Here is a 15,224-nt window from a genome sequence, read left to right on the forward strand (position 1 = left end):
TTTGTTGCATACATCTTCGCTTGTGCAACATTTCATCTTGTTATAAACATCCACTACACACTGTTAACTCGCTGTATATGGTCACCAAGCGCTACATCTCTGCACTTTTTCATTCTTGGCATTATGTTGAAGTTGCTAATATTTCTTCATTTTCCTGCGCTTACTCGATTCTCACGTTATTCTTTTTTAATTATCATAATTAGAGGCACATATTTATTTGTGCCAAAATTCTATTCGATTCTGGTGCACGATGCACAACATACCCACTTGGGTTGGTTTTTCGTTACACTTATGCAAGTCTTAGTTGCTTTCCTTACATGCTGCTTTGCTTTTTATGTGCCCTACTGGCATACATCAACTCTGTGCAGCAAGAGACTTTTGCCCGATGTGTAAGGAAAAGTACAACCAGGGCTTAAAGTCTCCCTGCAGTGGAGGGGGGGGGGGGGTGCCTCTCACAGGGCCGCGACCAGTATAGCGTGCACTCCCACACACGCACACGCAAGCACACGCACACACACAAACACACACACACACACACACAGTGAATCGTTGGATCACAGGATCCAGCACTGAAACAGGTCAAAGAATGCACATTAAAAAAAAAAAACAGGATTTTACCGACATTTTGGCTGGGAACCAGCCTTCTTTCGTATATGCTTCTATGCTTTGACCTATATATATTATAGTATATAAAATTATAAAAGATGGAAACGTATATGCACCATGAAGACTGTGGAATGGCACTCCTTGTGATATTGGGTTTGATGTGTGCAGTACTGGGGCCTTTCTACATGACTATAAATGTGATTCCACATGACAGTCGATTTTGCATAACTCTCCCAGGCCACAGAAGTTGTTTTTGGGACATTCATTTTTTGTTTGCTTTATTGACATTGAAAAAGCCAACATAAGCAGTGTAGTGAAGCCAACTTTCTTTAAAGAAATTTTTATGGGTGTTCTGATAATAAGTACATTATTTTGAGTTTATTTCAGGCATTTATTTCATGTGCCGATTTAGTCGAGCACTTAGAAAACATTTGAAATTTGGAAAATTTTTTTTTTCTTTGAAGATAACTTGGGAGGTAAAGGGTTAAAGGTACATACAAACACAGAGCGAACAAGCTTAACTGCAACACAACATGAGTTGCCTTGCTTTATTCACAACCTGAGGCATTACAACAATGTATTTTATGGTTTTGCACCTACTTACCTACAAAAGTGGACAAATTTCATGTGCCTTTGATATAACAGAGCAATCGTAATGTACAACTAAACAAATGATAATCAACTGGTAACCTATATAACGATGTAGTAGGAGGAGGAAGAGGAGGAGGGGTGTTGCTTGCTGCAGGCGGACCTAGTCTTGCAAAAGTTTCTGCCAATTGCTTCGCCTGCATGCCACCTACCAATTGCGATATGGTCTGAAAACTTTCGCAGTGTAACGAACAACACCAGGTTCCGAAAACAAGTTGATTTGGAGCCCAATACGTTGTGCGTTTTTCAAAGCACGACAACCTACACAGGTCACCATTCACTTCCAAACTCTCTCACGGAGGAACTTTAGGGGGAGCGAACCACCTCCCTCCTAAATATTGACCGTTTTCGCGGGACAAAATGTCACTGCATTTGAGTGTGGTGCCATCTTGCGCTTAAGTCCATCTATTAATTTATTGTGTTCTGCTTCAAATTCAGGACACTTTAGTATATAATGTTCAATGTCACCAAGAGCTTGACAATGCATGCACGACGATAGTGGGCCAAGTCCTCTATTCATAATAGGTTGATGCGGTGGAGACCACAGTGGACAGAAGTGGCTTAAGATGGCCTTCTTAGTGTCTCGTTTTGCATCCTGGGGAGCCTTCTGCATTAGTTTGAATTGTACCGCTCTCTGCACCACACTGTCAGCGGCCTCGCTGCCTGTTACACCAATATGGGCAGGTACCCACTGGATCACGATTGTAAATCTGACTTCCTGTAATTGTTTAACACCATGTAACGCACACTGAATGCACTTGTTGAGGGTAAGCCCGCGCAGTAACAGTTGTAGCGCAGCCTTACTGTCTGAAAAGGGAACTACAGGCTGAGGCTGATAGGAATTCAGTTTCTGCAGCCAAGGTGAACCTTCACTAATTCACAATCAGATAGCTTCACGCTCAGGTGGCTCATGAATCAGTATGCTGTCAAACAACGGTGGTGACCGTCATGTGCAGTGCCTCAGAGAAATGCATGCAGCAGTACGACAAGACCTGCTTTCCTGTTTTTGCTTATGCCATGTGAACTGATTAATCGTGATTAAATCACTAATCGAAAAATTGTGGAGTTACAATTGTTCCACACGTACTACTGGTAATAAAATCACCTCACTTGTCGAATGGGTGCCACAGTGCTACAGTTGAACTGCCAAGGGTGGGGCCAAGCCCTTCCTTAAAGAATGGAGGGGAGGCCGAGCCCCCCTGTGCCCTCCTGAGTACTAGACAACTACCATCACCCACAAAAGGCTGAGTGGTGGAATTCAAGTAGTTAATAAAATTTCCTCACAGCCAAGGCATAAAGAGGTGAACTCTGAGTGGATATTGCAAACGTAAGCACAGAATGCCCCTCCTAGTTCTAAGCTGCATGTGCAGGATAAGACGAAATGCAAATTTTTCTTGGCTATTGTGTCCTTCTTTGTGCTGCAATACAAACGTGTGATAAAGCATTCACTCCTGTAGTGTTCCTGCCTTTATGAGTCCTTCATAGAAGCTTTGATAATGTGTGGCAATAAGCACTTCAGTTCTTTGTCACTTGATGCTCAAACGTCCATCCAGAACTGTGCGTCTTGCATGCTTATCCACATTTGACTAGCTTGCCACCAAGAACTAGAAGTAGTAGTCAACTTTTTCAATCTGATGGTATTGGTCTTGCATTTCATCAAGGCAATGCTATACCAAATTCAAATTAAATTTTCTCCTCATTACAATGTAATTAACATTATGCCTGGTTGGTTAAGTCTATAAACCAACCCATGGCCAACACTGGTGGTTGTGTGCTAAGATGTTACACATTTCTAGAATACTGCAGTGTTGTACGTGACCAGCTTGAGAAACCCACTGTTGTCCAGAACCTTCACATTTGTACATAGTGTGCACATGAGTTTTACTGCTAACCTTAAGGACTATTACAAGTGTGGGTGTATATATCTTTCTCTAGCTACAATATTTTGTGCTTGGGAAATGACGTTTACACATTGCCTGTTTTGGGGCGTGTTTCTCCTCTTTAGGTACATCAGGGCAGAGCACTATCACTACAGGTATGCTCCAGTTGGCAGCTCCCAAGCAAAGGCTGGTCAGTGGTGGATACGCTCACGTGTTGGCTCCTATATGTACCCAGTTTCGCTGTCCAGCTTGAAGCCCCTTTTGAAGACGTTTGGTTGGGAAATGCCATCTATGTGAATTGAACCTTGTACTGCTGATGAACAATGCCATGCCAGTGAATGAACAGTGACAGTGAGATCTTTCCCCTGCCTTCCTTTCTTGTTCTAGCCTTCACGTTGAATTTGTTACAGTAAAAAGCAACTTTCTGCTCTTGGTGCTGTGGTCATTTCTGCTTACACTGACATGCATTGCACTTACTTTTATCCCCTTTGTATAAGCATTTAAGAATAAAGAAGTTAGAAGGATAATAGTTATGAGGGACCACTGAAACAGAATGTGAGTGCCATTATTAACAGTGGCAGCTGCTCCTCCACTTTGCTCATGCAGTGATTTTTTTACGGCTTGTATTGTAGTGAGTTGTCACTGTGATTACCTTGTTGCTATGGCAACATTGTGAGCAGCTGAAAGGAACCCAGGAAGACAGCTTGTGTTAACAGTGGTGCTGAGGTTCTGCCTTGGTGACCCTTTGGAATATTTTTTAGCCCGAAAATTCTACCACCACAGGAGGAATTCTTAGGTCATTACTGCATGCACAGGCTGCCAGCTGCCAGTGCTGAGGCGGTCCTAGGGCCATAATGCCCTTCATGTGGCCAAGGAGCAGCTCGTAATACTCTGTGGCATCCTAGAGCATTCGGGACTCGCATTCCGGCTACTCGACAAACTGGTGGTATGTGGGGCCATGCCACAAACACTGTGATATGTATGACACATGAATTAAGGTAGAACAAATTACTTGGTTGCAAAATGCATAAAAGTGCAGATAGCCTTCTTACTATCTATACTCCCTTCTTGTCCTTTATATTTTTCCCATCCCCGTCTGCTAGCTGCCATTCAGGTGTCAGCCTAAATGTTGGACAGAGCAGTCAGCAGGAATTTCTTTCCTTCATCTTTTTCCATTAGTGTAATAAAGGAGCCAATTACACACCAACTTGCTTTTAATGTGTGGGTGTGTGTGTGGGGGGGGTTCAGTGTGCCCTTCTAGTTCACTGTAGTAGAGCTGCATTGTTCGCAAGATTGGTGCATACATTTGCTCGCGTTTGATTCGCTTTTGGGTCCCATTATTTAAAGTTGCCTGTTGGTGCATATGTGGGATCACTTTTACTATGACAATATTGCTCACAATATCAAACACAACCCAGCTTTCTGGTAATAGTTACTTTAGGTTAGAATATACATATGCTTCCAGTATACTTTTTTATAATTTCTGTTAATTTTTCAAAATGGTTACAATTAAGTGTTGATCATCTTCCGTGCAAAAACCTGAAGCAAGTATGGAGGTTGTGCAAGATGGCTAGTTTCGTCGCATGACTCACAGGGAGGTATACAAACATATTGAGAGCTCAAAAAACCTGTTACAGCTTCCGCTGTAAAGGTGATCAAAATGTTGGATCCCATATTTCGATCCAACTAGTCAAGCCTTGAGGCTTGGCTAGGTCATTTTAGTACAGGTAATGGCTGTCAGGATGTTGAAAGGGAGTGTGCTTGTGTACAGTATTGCTAATAGTAAGTTTAAACAAAACGAAAGTTCAAAGGAAGATGGAAACTTGAAATGATGATGGCAGATAGAGCTACGGGTACATAACCAGGGGTGTAGCCAAGAGGGGGGAGAGGCTTACGGGGCTCCAGCCCCCCCCCCCTCCCCCCCAAAATTTTTTCGGGCTGTCATGCACTGCCGACCAAGACAACCCCCAGTGTCAGACTGGATTTTGTCTAGAATGTCTATTTCACGCTCGAAAAGACATGTCAGTGTGAACATTGCGATCTTGGGCCGGATTTTGCCGCAACGCCCATACACAGGGTGTCGCATGACTCAAGGAGCACCATCCGAGCATGAAGTTTCAAGAGTGTTTTGATGGCGAGTGGGCTTGTCGCGGCATCTCATGGAGGCCGCAGAATCTACGGAGCGCATGGATTTCAATTCTGAAGCTTTGTGGTTATAAAGTATAAACTTTTGGGTATAAACTTTTGATGTGAAAGGGGCAGCGACATTTCCAAAGTCATGCTTTAAGTTTTTAATTCCGGAACTTTGTGGGTTTAATGTTGTTATAAACATTTGACGCCAAAGGTGCATTTAATGTCGCAGATCGTACCATACGAGAAAAGCCAAATCAACACACTATCAGACAAGTTGAAAAAGCACGCAGCAAGGTTCAACGAGACAAAGCGTTGTGGTGGTTCATTTGTGCCGTCATGTCACAGAAAAGAATATCAACATGTTTTTTACCTGCGCCAAAGCATCCATGTCAAGACACTAAAGCCAGCAAAGGTAACTACGTTCTTATTTATTTTTCTACTTTGACTTTTATTCGCGAGGACGTACTGAGCCTCTTCAATTTCTTGTTCTTGCTACCTGCGGGCTGCCAGAGCCAGCCAAAGCACATGTGTTTTTCTCGTGTTGCCCCGACCACCATGCGGCGCACTTCAGTGCATGTTCATTTTTCTCTGGCCGAGTGGATTTTCGCCTGGCAGAGTTCTGGACGCTTTCCGGCTAGCAGACGAGAAAAAGAACTATGGTCGCTTGCCAGCATCACTGTGGCGACTCCATGGATCGTAACATGTTCGCTTGAGTGCAACCACTCCGGAAAGTCTTGTCTCGCCGGTGTAGGATACCGAACAGTATATGTATGCTTCCCTGTGGACCAGGCGTCTCACATTTTCTTCGATATTCCTTCATTAGCCACATTATAGGTGCCTCAAGTAGGCATTCGATTGTGGCCAACATGCTTTCCTTTGCGTTTTGTTTTCCTTTCGGTGCCCCGCCTCACGAAAGAAAAAAAGATGTTGTTGCGGCACAGCGAATCACCGCATAGTGAAACTTTGATTTTGTTACTTCTTTTGCAGAAAGTACTGGCCCACGGGACGCTTGAGTTGCTGGATACTCTTATTATGTTATTGTGAATGCACTTATATGGATACTCCAAGTACATTCCTGCCATCGCCGTCTCTCTCATGTTCCGTACAAAGTCCGAGGGCAATAACATTGTGACCGTGCACCACACGCTGTATGTGCGAGGGAAAGTGTAGGAGGAGGGGGAGTGGCATGGGTGAGCCTACGATGGTGGCTCAGTCTTGTGTGCGCAAGAGACAAGAGAGGGGAGGGAGCACGCCGCCTCCCGTCACGCGCAACACATCACGGGGAGTGGAAGGAGGCGGGGTGGGCCTTGGGATTCTGTGATTGTGCTACATATTTCATTGCCTTGTTTGATGCATTATATACAGTGACTTTTTCTTAGATATGTAGATTTATTCGAGACTTATATACGTATATTTAAATACTTTGTTGCGAGGTTTTGTGTATACGCGCAGTAGACTTCGTTTCCGGTGACACTTGTGGGGTCTTCGGGTCTCACAGGAGTACCGACCACCGCAGGTTCGAGCTTAGCGAGCCACAGGGCCGTGTCAGCTGCCAGCCTCTAGCACTGTTGCGCGCAAGCTCAGGCCACAAGGGGATACCGAGTGATGCATGCAAGAACACAGTATTGCCCTGAGTTGGCAGGAAACCATTCAGTGTATCTATGGGGCACCCGACACTGCACAAACGCCCACTCCGGGGCAGCGGGGAACCAAAGGGGTCCCGCACCAAGGGCGAAAATAGAGTCGGGAGCGCCTATAGCATGTCGTTGCGAGAGCACAGGCTCAAGCTGGGACACGCCGCTAGAAAAAGTCCCGGCGAGTATGCTACTTGCTCTCGCGATAACCAATGGGCCAACTCGTGAAAGCTCGGGCAATCTCCTTCGGCTTGGGCCTCCGATCAGTGCGGCTCAGTGTGGTACGACTTCGTGCGAGCACTAGGCACCCGTTGTTCGGCTTAGCGTCCGGACAGAATCAACACGAGGCATGTGCTCTCCACACGGGCAAAGGCACTGTGCTTGAGCTCAGTCCTAGCCACAAAGGTGTCGGCGGACGAGAGGACGCAGAGGAACCTGGCGTAGTCCCAAGGCAGAAGAGACACGCTAGCGTCACGACAGTAGCCACCAGGGGCCACTTCGCAACTTCATAGCTCCGCCCTCACCACGAACGATCGCGAGTGGAGCGCCACCGCTGACAACTGGTTCGGAGCGAGGAGGCAGTGAGGCGTAGGGATTGCATAAACAGGTGAAATGCGCCCGCGCAATGGCGTGTCGAATTCCCAAAAATCACCACACACTTTTTTGCCCTTTATCAAGCTGTATCTTCACATTTGTATATTCCATTGTATCTTCGCATTTCTAATGCACGAGGGCGAGTGAAATGAAAGTGAGTCAACCCACCCCGTGCAATAATTGTTCGGTTCATTATCTACGAGACATACGTGTAGCACACGGGCATCTCTCATTCACAAAAGTGACACACAGGTGTGAGGATAAATGTTCTCTAATGCTCTCATACACTAGGTTGAACATGGTTGCGTGACGTAATGGACGCTCCAAAAGTTGAACCGTGTGGTGTCGTGAGTTTTCTGACAGCTGAAGGTATTTCCCAAAAGAAATTAGTCGCTGAATGGCTGCATGTTGAACATTGCATTTCATTGGCCATTTGAAGTGCTGGAACAAACTATTCAGAGAAAGACGTGAAAGTTTCAAAGACAATCCAAGACCGGGCCAAGGCCACTGTGCAATCCCCCCCAACAGAATTGCAAAGGTTGATGAGCTGATTAGACAAAAACAGGGGATAAGTACCGATGAACTGGCAGATCAATCGTGAACATCAGTCACGGTTTGGTTCACACCATAATACACGAATATCTCGGTCATCGGCTCTTGTGTGCGCAATCGATGCCCAAGGTTTTGAACCACCGCCAGAAGACAGAGAAGTTCGGCACTGCCTTGACTCATCTGATTCGGTACCACAATGATGGTGACAACTTTTTGTTTGCAATTGTGACCGGCGACAAATCATGGCACCGCTACTATGAGCCTGAAACATGACGGCAAGACTTTCTGTGGAAACATTTGAGTTCACCAGCCCCAAAGAAAGCAAAGGCCGTTGTTTCTCCCGGAAAGGTTGACTTTTTTTTTTTTCAATCGTCAGGGGCCATTACTGATCGAATTTGCTAAACCTTGAGAGTCTATCAATCGTTTACGATATTGTGAAATGCCGGATGAAGAACAAACGACGTGGAAAACTGACGAATGGGGTCATCTTGCTCAATGACAATGGCCGTCTCCACATCGCTGATGTGATTAACACAAAACTGGCAAAGTTCAAGTGGAAAACGTTGCAGCATCCGTCATACATCCGAAACCTGTAGCCTTGCGACTTCCACACTTTGGGGCAACTGAATAAACAGCTCAAGGGAACCAGATTCGTGTCGGACGATGACTTGAAAGAGTCAGTTACACACTTTTTGAAGCAGCCAAAGGGGAGAAAAATCGAACTCTCAATGGCAACCCAAGGAGTTTTATGAGACGGGAATCACGCGACTCATTAGTCAGTGGGACAAATTTCTAAACGCTCATGGAGACTACCTTTAAATAAAGTACCCTGTTTGTCATATATTCGCATTTGTTCACATTCATTATCTCGCCGTCGTAAATTTTCGAGAACTGCTGCTTTCTATATGTGCTCTCTGTTGCGCCTATTGGATCGGTGGCATTACTCACAACACACGACCGGTGACAGCTGCTCCTGCATAATACATCAGAAGAAAGGGCAGCGTCATTGAGATTTTTCCCTGACAGTTGCATGTGTACAAAAATGTAAACAAGGTTCTTGAATGACAAAGTTTCAATAAAATATTTCTCCTGATGTTGTCAATTTTATGGCCTTTACATTTTTTATATCAGCGGCAGGCACTGATTTGCTGGTTTCAAACTGATATAGTTCTAACGTTCGTCTGATATTTTCTTTACTTATTAAATAGACATAAAACATGGAAGTATTGATATCAGTTATCTCAGGCATAATTTTTGGGACATACGAGTATATAATTGTATGATAAATATACATATTCTACTTGTCTTGACAGTGCGTAGCGTTTAAGAGTTTGTTTGCAGCATTTTTGGCAATGGCAATGTAGTTATTATTCATGTATTTGATACCTTGACAAATTTCATGAGGAGGAGGCCGAGCTGCAACGCGTGCTCCTCCCCGAACGAAATTTCTGGCTACGCCACTGCTACAACGCTGCTAAGTAAAGCAGTTATTGCCTTGACAAAGACAAGTCCCCCTGTCAAAATATTGGCTCAACCCATTTGCACCCAAGGAAAATTTACACATTAAATTTTGTTGATTTTTGGTACCAGATGATCTTTTTACACTGCAACTGCATTGTCAAAGTTTCATGAGTTGCGCTATCCTTTGAAACTAATGATGGCGTGCTTTAAGAAGTATGCTAGGCCTTATGGGTGTAAAACCTGATGCAGAACATCAAATGTATATGTGATATTTTGGAGCTTCCTAAATCATAAAGGCTTGCAGTGAAAAGTCAAATGAACCTTAACACAAGACTGCATAAGCTTGTGACAGCAAAATTAGCCTTTTAATAGGCAATTTTCTTTGCTGGGATGTGTTTTGACTATTCAATTAAGTGTGTAGCATGACTTCATCAATTAACGGGAAAGGACTATAGTGTTGCTTTCAGAGGCTTGCGCAATGAATATATATTATTGGTGCATATCTAGACGTGATATTTTGCTATGAATGCAAGCATTCAAGACTAAAGCACTCATTATTTGGTTCAGTGGTAATTAAAACATCCAACAGACTGGTGGCATCTCCTCCAATGAGAGTCAGTTCTTACATTACAATACTGTTGTATGATTCGCTCAGTGATATTTTCGTTGGAATTTTCTGAACTTTCATGAAATGTGGTTTATGCCTGGAATTCCCCAAGTGGGTTGATGCTACTTTCATTGCATAATTATTTCATTTCGATTGGCACAGGAACATATATAATCTTTGCTGTTTTCCATTTCCTCCCACCTATCTTTCAATTTGTAATGAAATCCTGCGTAAACTATCTCTTTTTAAATAATGTTCATATAATATGTAATTGCTTTTTATGCAAATTCACTGCAACATTGCTCGCTATTTTATTGACTGAGAAGATAAGAGCATCGTCACCTTTGTCAGCAGCAAGAAAGGAACCAGGAAGAATAATAGCAGTGTTGATGTAATCCTTAATGTATTTATTGCCTGCAACTGTCCCTGAAGCTTTTGTAGCGAGCAAAATATATTTTGTAGAAATAAAAGTAAAAAACCATTGTATGTGCTTCGAGAAGAAACACAGCCCTCTAGCATACACATAGACCCATTGTATTTTACAAAGTACACCTGCATTCATTTTCTTGCGATGCTATAAATATGTATGTCGTATGAAATGTCATGAATTCATTGTTTACGCCATTTTTTTCTACAACTTACACACAAACTTCTTCGAGGAGCATATGTCATGCTTGAAAAAAAAATAAAGAAGATGCATGTACAGCAGCACCTGCTATGTTCAGCATTTCTCCAAGTTTGGTGATGAATAGATCAAATACATCATGTAGCTGATGAAAAACTACAATGTGGTCATCTTGGCAGGACCCTTCTTAGCAGAATGGCATACTAAGGTACACAGCATGTTAATTGTTTATAAATGAAAAAAAAGTGGCACTGTACTTTTAAAAAGTACGCTGGGCGCTAGTGGGTTAAACCGACATTCTTTGTTCGATTACTCACCATAATTGTAAATTTCTGTCATCCAGATTCGTGTTGTCACCAGTTCCAGTGAAAAAACTTTTGACACCAATGCCATGCTTTTTTTTTTCTGCTCTTCAGCATTTGCGAAACTTTTTTTTTTGTGTGTGTGTATTTAAAGTGAAAATCATTCCTACCTTTGGTTTTGCAATCAGACCTGTTTTACTGGAAGTAAAAAACATTACACTGGGGTATACTACTGCTGTAGCAGAATGTTTTTTATCACTGCTTTAGCTTTAATTGTTTTTAGTGGTTATAAAAAAAAGAACACTGTCTTACCAGACGTCTCTACCAAAGTAAAATTTTGAAGCGATGAAAGGACATTTCATTTCTTAGTACCACTGGCATAATTGCTGCACCATCAAAATGGTTACTGGATTTTTTCCTGCCAATTTGGTATGTTAAGGTTATGTAGTACTGGAAGGCCTGCATTACTGTAAGAACACACTGTAATCCAGAATGCAGTTAAATTCCTGCATTGCTTCAAGAACACACATTTATCCAGAATGCAGATAACCAAATCAATTTAAGGCACAGCAAATAATGCTAATTTATGAGAGGCTCTGTTTCAACAGTCAGTGCATCTGTTCAGACTACACTTTTCAGACAATCACCCACTGCGGCAAGCCCGAACAGTTTATAAGGACTCAGTTAGTACACTTGCTGCTCAATCTTAATGGTGATATGCTTTTCAAGTAGTTGGAGCCAGAAAAAAGCACTGCAAAATAAGCTCTACCAACAATGTTCGGATATCATGTCTGTAAGTGGCACCGCATGCAATAATTTCCATTACAAGTCACTGCTTGGCCGCAGAGGTCCACTTGCTAGTCCATACTAGTAAAAACACCAGGCCAATGGGTATGGTGCTCCGTCTAGTTGTTTTTGTGGTACACATAAAGCTTTGCCAGTAGAAACAAACTGGTATTTGTCATGAGGAGCTGTCATTGTATATGCCCCATGATATCATAATGGCTTCGCTTCCGGCAAAAGGAACAAGGTACGACGCAGATGATTTGTTCTTGCCACCATCATTTAAAACTGTTACATTGAAGAACAGCATTGGATTTTTGCCTGTAAAATGATGACCTTTTGTTTTTTGATGCTGTGGAGTGACTTTGTCATTTGTTTTGGCGTCTTTAACCATAACGTTATCTTGTACACGTAACAAGTGCGACTTATGGCTGAGCTCTGTCTGGTTCTTAATAAATTTCGAAATATTCCAGTGAATACTTTTGTCCAAAAAGGATTGTTTCATTGCAAGAGAAGTTTTGGACCTTGAATCTGATGTAAGCATTGATGAATTATTGCAGCATGTTGACAGCTGATCTTTTGTAGTGCTTGTAACTTGATGTTGAACTTCTGGCTCTTGAAATTTATGCACCCACTTGGTGGCAGCATCAGGTAAAATGGAATGAACCCCAAGCTTTTCGTTCTTCCAGCTTATTGCATCACTTATCATATGGGTCATTCCATCTCTGTTCTGTGAGAGTGTGTTTTCTTTCCAGTTCATGACAGGCATTACATTGTATTTCTGCAAGTTCCCAATTTTTATTTCATAGTTTTTACCTGGTCTGTATGTGGCTTCTTGCAGGTGATTACCCGCAGAAAAATTTTGTCTGACTGACCCAACAGGCATTAGCTCGTATTGCTGCAAGTTGGTAATTTTTCTTTCATGGTTTTCACCAGGTCTCATGGCTTCTTGCAGTTGATTCTTCTCAGAAAAATGTCCGACAGACCCAAATGATTTGTGCTGTTGCATTATCCTAGACATCTCCTTTCTCTTCTCAGAAGCTATTACTGAACTTACAGCCAGTTGTTTCTGTACTGTGCTGGCTTTATCTACAGCACCGTTTTCTTGCAGAAGACTTGACTTTCTGCGTTTTCTCCTCTCAGGCACCATGATAGTTCTTTCTGTCATTTCACTGTCGTGACCAGGTTTACTGGTACTGTTTGTCTTTCTGTACTCATCAACCTCCACTGCATGCTTCAAGCTATCAATAATGTCATCCTGGGCTTCAACAGGTAGTTGTTTATGTCTCGTGTAACTCTTTCTAGCTTGCTTTCTTTTTGTTTCACTGGCAGCTAAATAGGCAGCAGGTCTGTGCAATAAATTGTCACTATACCCTTCATTTCTAAAAAGCTTGGCAGCTGCCATCTTCAGAAGCCTTTTCTTGAACTGAGTGACTTCATTGTCTTCATTATCTTCATTCGAAGATTCCTTCTGAAGAGGCTGCAGAGGAACTGCAGTACTGCTCATTATGTGTTCAAGCTCTGTTACTTGGTCACCTGGATGGCTGCTGATAGGCATGTGATACTTGTCAACACCTCCTTGTTCACTGTCAGCTTTATAAATTGTCAGGTCATCTAAAGTTAGTTGAGTTTCAAATGTCCCATCTTGTTCCCTCTGGAAAGTTGAAGCATACCTTCTCTGTATAACAGGTACTTGCAGCTTCACTCCTCGTTTGCTGTGCTGCCGAGGTTCAGACACTAGTGATCCATAGTAGTCTGATAATGCTACTGTAACAGGTACACTGCCGAGACCCACATGAGATTTTGTTGCATTCTTTTCTGTTTCTTCCTTGGTTTTGTCTCGATCATCAATACTGTAAGCTGCAGGGTAATGCTGATTTTTAAGGACTGTACTATGGCTGTTGGTCTCTGCAGCTCTTGTGGTTTCAGATGGCTCATCTTGCCCAATATCATTTTGGAATGCTCTTGTGAAAACATCTGCTGTCTTGTTTTCTTCGTCTCGCTGAATAAAGTGCATGTTAAATCCTGAGCTTCTGCACTTCAATGCTGGTTGAGAGGCATTGCTTTCTGTTGTAACGGGGTTTGCAGAAATTCTGGTGTTGTCCTCAGAGATGTTCAAAAGCATGCTTGTTTCTGCAAGCTGTTCATCGGGAGCCACTGTGGATGGCAGTGTGGTTGCATTGGTTGAGCTTTCACTGTATTTCTCCCCCATAGCGCTGCTGAGAATACTGTCTGGCATGCAGTGAGAAAATGCTGGGCTGTCGGGAACATAGTAGCCGGGCTTGCACACACACTCGTACAAGCTAATTTTGTTGGGGTTGTCCTGGCACAAGTGAGGACTACAGATGCTTTCTGATGTGCACTTGCCCTTGTAGACTGAACATGTGAGGCCTGTAAAGTATTCGCTGCATTTGCAGTAAGAGCTTCCATTCCCATCCTGGATACACTCCCCCATGATGCAGAATAGGCTGACTCCTAAGGGATGAACTGTAACACATGAAGGCTTGCCTTCCTTTAAAGCTTTCCATGCGACATACTCGATGGCTTCATGCGGTGTGTTGAAGTGACCAGGATCTGGCTTGAAACTTTGTACTGTAGAGCAGAAAAAGGCCGCAAGAAGCAGGGTAGTTGCATGCATGCAGGAGTTGGGCTTGGATGAAAAGCCTACACTCATTCTTCAGCGACTACGGCAAACGTCGTGCTGAGCATGAGTCCAGAGGACGACATCACAGCTGTGCGAAAAAACAAAAACAAACATATAACTTGTGCATTGTGTATGCACCATGCACACAATTTAACACTCGTACAGCACGTTGCATGCATTGCTCTAGCAGGCTTTCGAAGCGGTAGTACTATTAGGAACCAAAAGTATGGTGTGCATTGACACACTGGGCGCCAATTTACTTTTCTCCGCTAGCTGTTAAAAGTCTCGCTTGCGATTAGTCGTTTATTTGCTTGTGCATAAATACCATGACCTGCAGACATACGTACACGCCGCGCCGAATTATAAGTAAATGCTTACAGTAACAGTAGATGCCGAACCCTTATTAGGTTTTCGCTTCTTTCATGCAAAACTCCAGCGCCCAGCGCAGCAATGCAGAATCGCGTTCTTGTTCTTCTTCCTTCAAATTTTGGCACGTACCCACGAGGGGGGTATTGGCCATGGTCCTCAGAGGAAACATATAAATTTCTTGTATTCTGTTAATTTATTGATCTGTACTATCCATAGTTAATTAATAGTAAATATAAATTGTATTTCCGTTTCTTGAATAGTTGTTCAGTGCCTGAATTGTTTCTTTTTTCTTCTTACTTAAATGCATGGACTCGCCCAAATTTACCGTATTAATTACTCACGCTGTGTGAACGGGCTAAAAGGGACACCATATTTTAAAACGTCAC

At 43.0% G+C, this 15,224-nt stretch overlaps 2 protein-coding genes across 2 annotated transcripts in view; one reads left to right on the top strand and one right to left on the bottom strand.

The window, feature by feature from the left end:
- LOC135901608 (lipase maturation factor 1-like) overlaps positions 1-3,568 on the top strand; it is a 35,971-nt gene extending 32,403 nt beyond the window's left edge. Inside the window, exon 12 of the mRNA XM_065431454.1 lies at positions 3,260-3,568. Coding sequence (XP_065287526.1) covers positions 3,260-3,431 — 172 coding nt within the window. The 3' untranslated portion in view covers positions 3,432-3,568. The remainder of the gene's footprint in view (positions 1-3,259) is intronic.
- A 7,967-nt stretch (positions 3,569-11,535) lies between these two features.
- LOC135901609 (uncharacterized) lies at positions 11,536-14,987 on the bottom strand. Its single transcript, XM_065431455.1, has 2 exons — positions 14,848-14,987; positions 11,536-14,557 (listed from the first exon to the last, which is right to left on the bottom strand). The coding sequence occupies exon 2, from the start codon at positions 14,497-14,499 to the stop codon at positions 12,004-12,006; it is 2,496 nt and encodes an 831-aa protein (XP_065287527.1). The 5' UTR covers positions 14,500-14,557; positions 14,848-14,987; the 3' UTR covers positions 11,536-12,003.
- Positions 14,988-15,224: the final 237 nt, after the last annotated feature.

The sequence above is a fragment of the Dermacentor albipictus genome, chromosome 1 (genome assembly GCF_038994185.2).
Source record: "Dermacentor albipictus isolate Rhodes 1998 colony chromosome 1, USDA_Dalb.pri_finalv2, whole genome shotgun sequence".
NCBI classification, from domain to species: domain Eukaryota; kingdom Metazoa; phylum Arthropoda; class Arachnida; order Ixodida; family Ixodidae; genus Dermacentor; species Dermacentor albipictus.